Genomic DNA, 7,272 nt, shown 5'->3' on the forward strand with positions numbered 1-7,272 from the left:
CGCCCCGCCAGGTCGTCGTCGTCGTCGTCGCTCCCAATATTTCCTCCTGCTCCCCCCACTTGGATCAGCCGGTCTCGAGGAGGAAAAAAGAATCCAGAAAGCTCCCTGTTTGACGCGGCGGCGGCGGGCGGCTGCCGAGATCTGGGCTCGAGGAATTTGCCGTCCCTTCTCCGCTGCGTTTAGGCGGGGTGACGTGGGGGAGTTTTCGTGCCGACGCGGATCTGCGTGGTGCCAAACAAAGCCTGCCCGAATTGCGCAGTTCGGCCGGGAGAGACCAAAAGGCAGCCTCCCCCCTTTGCCTTCACACATGGTGGTCCGGCTCTAGGGCCCTTTCGCCTCGTGCTTGGCGGCGGTGATGGAGCCGTCGTCGTCCATCACGTTCGCCTCCTCGTCGTCCTACCTGTCCAACGGCTCCAGCCCCTGCTCCGTCGCTCTGGCGCCACTGCCCGCGGCGGACGGGTGGGGAGGGGGTGGTGGAGGGGGAGGGAGCAGCAGCAGCGTCGAGGCTGTGAGCCTGAATCGCCTCAGCAACAACCTCGAGCGCCTCCTCCTCGATTCTGAACTCGACTGCAGCGACGCCGACGTCGACGTGGCGGACGGCGGGCCGCCCATCCCCGTCCACCGCTGCATCCTCGCCGCGCGCAGCCCCTTCTTCCACGACCTCTTCCGCGCCCGCGGGAGCCGCAGTGATGGGGCAGTCACCGCCTCCGCCTCCGCCTCCGCCACCAGTGGCGGAGCGGGAGGGGATGTGACCGGGAGGCCGCAGTACAAGATGGAGGACCTCGTCCCAGGTGGCCGTGTTGGTCGCGAGGCCTTCCTGGCGTTCATGGGGTACCTCTACACCGGCAGGCTCCGGCCCGCGCCACTGGACGTGGTGTCATGTGCTGATCTTGTGTGCCCGCACGACTCGTGCCCGCCGGCCATCAGGTTCGCCGTCGAGCTCATGTACGCGGCGTGGACCTTCAGGATCCCCGAGCTCATGTCGCTGTTCCAGGTGAGGGATGCATAGGCTCTTATTGGCTTGTTTAGAAGGCCTCAACTATTTTATAGATTTTTTTTTTCTAATCTTGGCTAGACACATGGCAGCTTCAGGCTAGAAATGTTCTACCCTTTTCCAATTTGTTTATTTGACTGTTCACAGACATTTGCAGTATAATTGGCATGCTAATTCGAAACAGAGAAAAAACAGTAAATTTGGTACATGAGTAAAAAGTAAATCATGGTTTTATTTCCCATTTCACATGACCCTTTCTTTCTCTGGTGGATTGCTAATCATGGTTAAGATGATCATCTACTGCAGCGACGGCTTATGAACTTTGTCGACAAGACTCTAGCTGAAGACGTCCTGCCTATCTTGCAAGTTGCCTTCCACTCAGAGCTTACTCAAGTGCGTGGAAAATGTGTTCAAAGGATTGCAAGATCAGATCTTGATATTATGTCTTTGGATAAGGAACTCCCTCCAGAAATTGCTGATGAGATAAAAAAAATCCGACAGAAATCTCCCCCAATTGATGGTGACACCATCATTTCGGACCCTGTTCACGATAAAAGAGTAAGAAGAATCCACAGGGCACTGGATTCTGATGATGTTGAACTTGTGAAGTTGCTTCTTAATGAGTCTGAAATCACCCTAGACGACGCCAACGCATTGCATTATGCTGCAGCTTACTGCGATTCCAAAGTTCTTACCGAGTTGTTAGGCCTGGAACTTGCCAACTTGAATTTGAAGAACAGTCGTGGGTACACAGCACTCCACCTAGCTGCTATGAGGAGAGAACCAGCTATTATTATGTGTCTCTTAAGCAAAGGAGCAGTGGCGTCGCAATTGACAGATGATGGCCGCCTTGCAAGTAATATTTGTCGAAGATTAACAAGACTAAAAGATTATAATGCAAAGATGGAGCAGGGCCAAGAGTCAAATAAAGATAGGATGTGCATTGACATCCTAGAGAGGGAGATGATGAGGAATCCTATGACAGCGGAAGATTCAGTCACCTCACCTTTATTGGCTGATGATCTTCACATGAAACTAAGCTACCTGGAAAATAGAGGTGAAGTCTACTTTTATGCAATGATAGTGACACTTCTAGACAAATATTTTCTCAATATTAAAATGACCGGGGAGATCGAGAAAAAGTACCCCCTCTCTCCCAAAAAGTCCCCCTTTTTTTCCCCTCTCCAGTGCATATGCTATAGAAATAGGTGGCTATAACACTTACTGCACATTCGACAATGCCATATGCACCTGTTTCATAAGATGTTAAAATGGTCTGTGGTCTCTGCAGTCGCGTTTGCAAGATTATTCTTCCCTGCTGAAGCGAAGGTTGCGATGCAAATTGCGCAAGCAGACGTCACACCAGAAGTTGGTGTTTTTTCTGCAGCAAGTACTTCTGGTAAACTGAGGGAAGTCGATCTGAATGAGACGCCAGTAACAAAAAACAAAAGGCTACGTTCGAGGGTGGATGCACTCGCAAAAACAGGTGCGAACATGAGTAGTCGATCTTATTTTCAATTGTACTTTATCTGGTGCTATATCGTTGGATAAAATGTTTTTTTTGAGAGATTGTTCGATAAAATGTTGGCTAAACTGTTACTAGCTGTTAATACAACTATGTACACAACCTTATACCTAAATAACTTAACATTGTTTGTTGGGTTCATTGATATTCTGTTCATGAACCTATTGATAGCATGTGTTGTTCACAGTAAAACATGAACATGTAAAAGTATGTTGCCATTCTGGCATGTGGCACAAGTTTATCTCTACAGATGTTCCTAGTATGTGTCTTTGCAACTTGTCGTTGTAGGTACTATGGTCCCTTGTAAACATAGGTGTTCAGTGTTGTGTATTTGCATTGAGCTTGTTCTGTGTACACAAGCAGTCTCGCGATCATATTTATTCATGAATTAAACATGTCTGTGATGCTTGCAGTGGAACTGGGCCGTCGGTACTTCCCAAACTGCTCGCAGGTGCTCGACAAATTCTTGGAAGATGGCCTGCCTGATGGCCTTGATGCATTCCAGCAGCAAAGCGGCACCCCTGATGAGCAACAGGTGAAGAAGATGCGCTTCTGCGAGGTGAAGGAGGACGTGCGCAAAGCATACAGCAAGGACACGGCCGATAAAAGCATGTTTTCAGCCCTGTCGTCAAACTCCTCATCTTCGGCGATGAAGTGAAGGTACTGTAACAGGCTGTTTTCTGGAGATGTCAGGACTAAAGAGGGATCGCTGGTCATGCGCATGTATAGTGCTCACCATCGTGTAAAACTGAATATGAACATGAAAGGAGGCCCCAAAATAGTAGAAGATGATATATACTTTGCTGGACTAGGGAGTTTGTTGGAGAAGGCTGTGCCATCCCATCCCAGATTCCCAATATCAATTTCCCATGCTGGTTGTGAAGACAGAGCAGCGGATCATCCAGCTCCGACGCTATGCATGCGTGCAGCCTGCTGTATTTGTTTCGCATAGTTGCAATACTTATCTGTTTAATAATACTAGGGAGTAGTAGGTTATTGAGGCTGTAGCGGAAGTTGGAACCTGCCTGAATGTAAGTGAAAGGGGACAGTTGCCCATTGTCGAATTGTTTTGTTATCAATACATAGTTGATTTTCGTAGCTCAAACTTTATAGAAGACTATTATAGCGCCAGTGCATTGCCATGGAATCAAAAGGAGAAGAGCAAGAACATAATGAGTTCATTTGCTTTGGATCAATCATCAATTTAGATGCAACAAAATAACGACATACTCCCTTCTATCCAAACTAATTGTCGCACACTTAGTACACCTTTAGTATGAAGTTATACTAAATGTGTGTAAATTAATATGGATAGGAGGGAGTAGCATTTCTCGTTGCCCACAATATATTACTAGTTCAAACATAAACAATTCAGAGGCTAAAAATAAATATAAAACGTCCTCTTTATTTATTAGAAATAATGGTTACATCGTCTGTAAGAAAATTTATAATATCATGGTTCCTCGAATCAATCCCTTGCCTCAGAAAATTTAGCTAATCTAGCAATTTCATGAGCTACTTTATTTGTCTCCCTGTTACAATGTTCAAATCTAATTAACGGAACATCACAAGCCATAAAACAACAATCATCAAACACAGCAGCCGCAACTCTCGCTAAATGTCCTCTATTCTTCATTGTGTCAATTACTTTCATATTGTCGGAGTTAAAAACAAGACAGTTGCTTCCTGCCTTTTGTGCAAGTAATATGCCAAATCGTAGTGCCATAACTTCTACTGTTAAAATATCTGCACACCAATTCATCCTCCAATTCCCTCCAACAATGAATCTTCCTTTGTCATCTATAAACATAAACATTTCAATACAAGATCGAAGGCAAACCATCATTTAATACTTGCTGTGCCCAATTTTCGAAACTTCTTGCACATAGTTTCCAAAATTTTGAAACAGTCATGTGATGTTTTCCAACACTAGACGTTTATGAACGGAGAACTTATGTTAAATCCGGCACAAACTAAGCTAGTTATAATTCTTTATGATAAATCGAGCACTGACCAAGCTCAGTCCTTGAGTTATTTGTTCTGACATTCTTGATAATGTTTATTAAAGGGGAACTTATGTTGTCTTGTATGTTTATTCCTCTTAAAATAGGCTTTTGCCCTGCTTTATAAATAAAGCAAGTGTCCATACAACCATCATCCGAAAATCTGACCCATAGCGACGGCTGGGGCAACAACACAGCAATGCCCAAAGAAAATACTCTCTCCGTCCCGAAATTCATGTCGCAGCTTACATTTTGCAGAAAACCCCTCCATCTTATACCGACAGAACCCGCAGTCCCCGTTCCCCTCCGACTGCGCAGCTCGCCCACGCTCGGTCGCTCGCCCACTTGCCGGCGACGCCTAGCAGCTCCCCCACGCCGAGCCGCGGCTCCCCCGCGCCGCCCTGCCGCGCCGCAGCTCGCCCGCGCAGCTCCCCCGCCTAGTTCTCTCCTCCCTACCCTGCAAATACTGCTTCCGCCGCGCCACAGCTCCCCCGCGAAGCTCAAGGAACGGCTTTGCCCCTTCCTTGAGTCCCTCGTCATCGCCTTCCTCGAGTCCCTCGTCGTCGGCTCATCGCCATGGCTTGTGCCCTCCTTCCTTCTCCATGGTGAGCTCCTCCCTGCTGCCTCCATCCATGTCCGCCATCGAGCAGGCCATGGTGGCGGCCAGATCCGCGCCTGCTCGTCAGGAGACGGACGCCATGGAGCTGTTCGTCAAGGTCCGACCTTGGTGAGTGCCGACGCCAAGCAGGGCGTCGAGCAGGCGTGCTCCGCCGGTGAGTCGCTCTAGAAGGTACCAAATCGAGCTGAGTATGACTCCTTGGATGCGGTATGCCGTAGTGATTGGGGGAAGTGATCGATTATCTGCGTGCAGGAGCTTGAGGAGATGGGTGTGCCGGTGTGTCAAGATCTGTCGCTGGTGTGCTGTAAGGAGTAGAATTCTGAATTTAAGTTGGAGACAACATTTCTGAACCTTGTTAGTTCTGAACCTTGTTTTATTCAGAATCATTTAAGTTGGAGTACTTTGATTGGAATTTCGTATGGACTTTGATTGGAAATTCTTCACAATCTGAATTTTCAGGTACAGAACTGGGCTTTACACAACTGGGTGTTTTCAGGTACTCCATCAGAGGAGCAGCTCTTCCATGGGGTCCAGCAGCGTTTCCAGTCGCAGGTATACGTATTGTCTGAAACTATGTACTCCTTGCGACGAGCCAGACGACAAGAGCAAAGGCTCCCCCTTGCAAGCTCGACGGTAGCGGCGGCGTCTTCTTCGCAGGTCAATTCCAAGATGTTTAGTGCTGTCAATTCCTTACTGCAAATTACTCCAAAATGTGGTGGATCCTGTGTAAATTGTGGTGTGTCGGGAGTAGCTCTGTGCTTCATTTTTCTCTGAATTGTGGTGTGGTTGGTATAGAATGGTGTAGGCACTGCATTTTCAGCAGTTTCTGATCATGAGCAAATTCTGTTAGTCCCGTCATTTAAATTCAGTAAACGAATTTGAAATCAATGTTGTTGTTGTTGTACAGAATGCTCAACAACAATCAGTAAGATCTTAGTAATACTCATGCAACAATAGTTAGTAAGATCTCAATCTTACTAATTTCTTCTTACAATCTTTGTTTACAGCAGTACGAAGAGATCACAATCTTACTAAGATCCTGTTCCTGGGCGGGTTAGTGGCCGTCGACCACAACCACCACCACCAGTAGCCGGCGGCCGAAGTGGACCAGCGCGGCGGCCGAATCGGGGGCGAAGTGGACCAGCGCTGCGGCGGTGGGCGGCAGAATTGGGGGCAAATTGGACCAGCGTGGCGGCGGTGGACGGCGGAATCGGGGGCAAAGTGGACCAGCGCAACGGCGGTGGGTGGCGGAGGCCCTGCTCGTGGGTGGGCAGCGGAGGTCCTCCTGGGCGGGCTCGTCGGCGGCGCAGGGCCTGTTGTGGGCGGCCTCTTGGGCGGGCTCGTCGGCAGAGCAGGACCTGCTCGGGCAATGGGCGGCTGGCCATGGCGCCGCGCGGGCGACGGACGGAGGAGGAAGAACGAGATGGGGACTAATTTGTCTGAGCTTTAGAAGTTCAAGGGCTTTTCCGCAAAAACATCACCGTACTGCGCGTGCGACATGTTTTTCAGGACGGAGTATAAAAGAAATTAAAGAAAGCCACCTAGTGGCTGCCGCCTAGCGGCCCTACGGGAACGACAATCGACGCGTTGTAGCCAGGAGCACATCTATCATAAGGCCGAGCCGATCCCGGTAACGCTGCCTTAACGGCGGGTGCCAGTCCTGCTGCCTTAACGGCGGGTGCCAGTCCTGCAGAAAAGCAAGAAATTTGAAGGAGTCAGACACTTATCTCGGGAAGACCTCAGTCACCATCTACTGTCAAGACCAAATTTTGTGTAATTTCTGTTCCTCTCACAGGATGAATGGTGCTTACTCTCTCCGTCTCGATGTATAAGTCACTCCCGTAGTTCTAGGTCATTGATTTGAGAAATTAAATGTGTTATATGTCATGAAAAGTATCTCTACTCCTAATGTCTCAGTTGGTAGGTCGCGTTTCGGGTTTTATTTTCGTCCCACCTCACCCGGTCTTTTTTGGTACTTCTTTGGTACTTCCTTTCACCTCCCACCCGTTTTATTTCGCTGGTTTTTTTTGTCCCTCCCCCACCCCACCGGTTTAGTTTCGCGTCACCCTCTCACACAACGAAAAAAATCTTAACGGATCATAACTTTCCATGTTGGTGCAAGTTATTTTTA

At 48.4% G+C, this 7,272-nt stretch overlaps 1 protein-coding gene and 1 long non-coding RNA gene across 2 annotated transcripts; both read left to right on the forward strand.

Annotated features, from left to right (window-relative positions):
• Positions 1-6: 6 nt before the first annotated feature.
• Positions 7-3,624, forward strand: LOC119277113 (BTB/POZ domain and ankyrin repeat-containing protein NPR2-like). The gene is made up of 4 exons (XM_037558336.1): positions 7-994; positions 1,301-2,051; positions 2,286-2,480; positions 2,933-3,624. Exons 1-4 carry the CDS (start codon positions 356-358, stop codon positions 3,175-3,177), a joined length of 1,830 nt encoding a protein of 609 aa, XP_037414233.1. The 5' UTR covers positions 7-355; the 3' UTR covers positions 3,178-3,624.
• Positions 3,625-4,782: 1,158 nt separating this feature from the next.
• LOC119277114 lies at positions 4,783-7,028 on the forward strand. The gene is made up of 4 exons (XR_005136941.1): positions 4,783-5,312; positions 5,394-5,495; positions 5,601-5,798; positions 6,149-7,028. It is a non-coding gene; the product is annotated as an uncharacterized LOC119277114 (long non-coding RNA).
• Positions 7,029-7,272: the final 244 nt, after the last annotated feature.

The sequence above is a fragment of the Triticum dicoccoides genome, chromosome 3B, assembly GCF_002162155.2.
Source record: "Triticum dicoccoides isolate Atlit2015 ecotype Zavitan chromosome 3B, WEW_v2.0, whole genome shotgun sequence".
In the NCBI taxonomy this organism is placed as follows: domain Eukaryota; kingdom Viridiplantae; phylum Streptophyta; class Magnoliopsida; order Poales; family Poaceae; genus Triticum; species Triticum dicoccoides.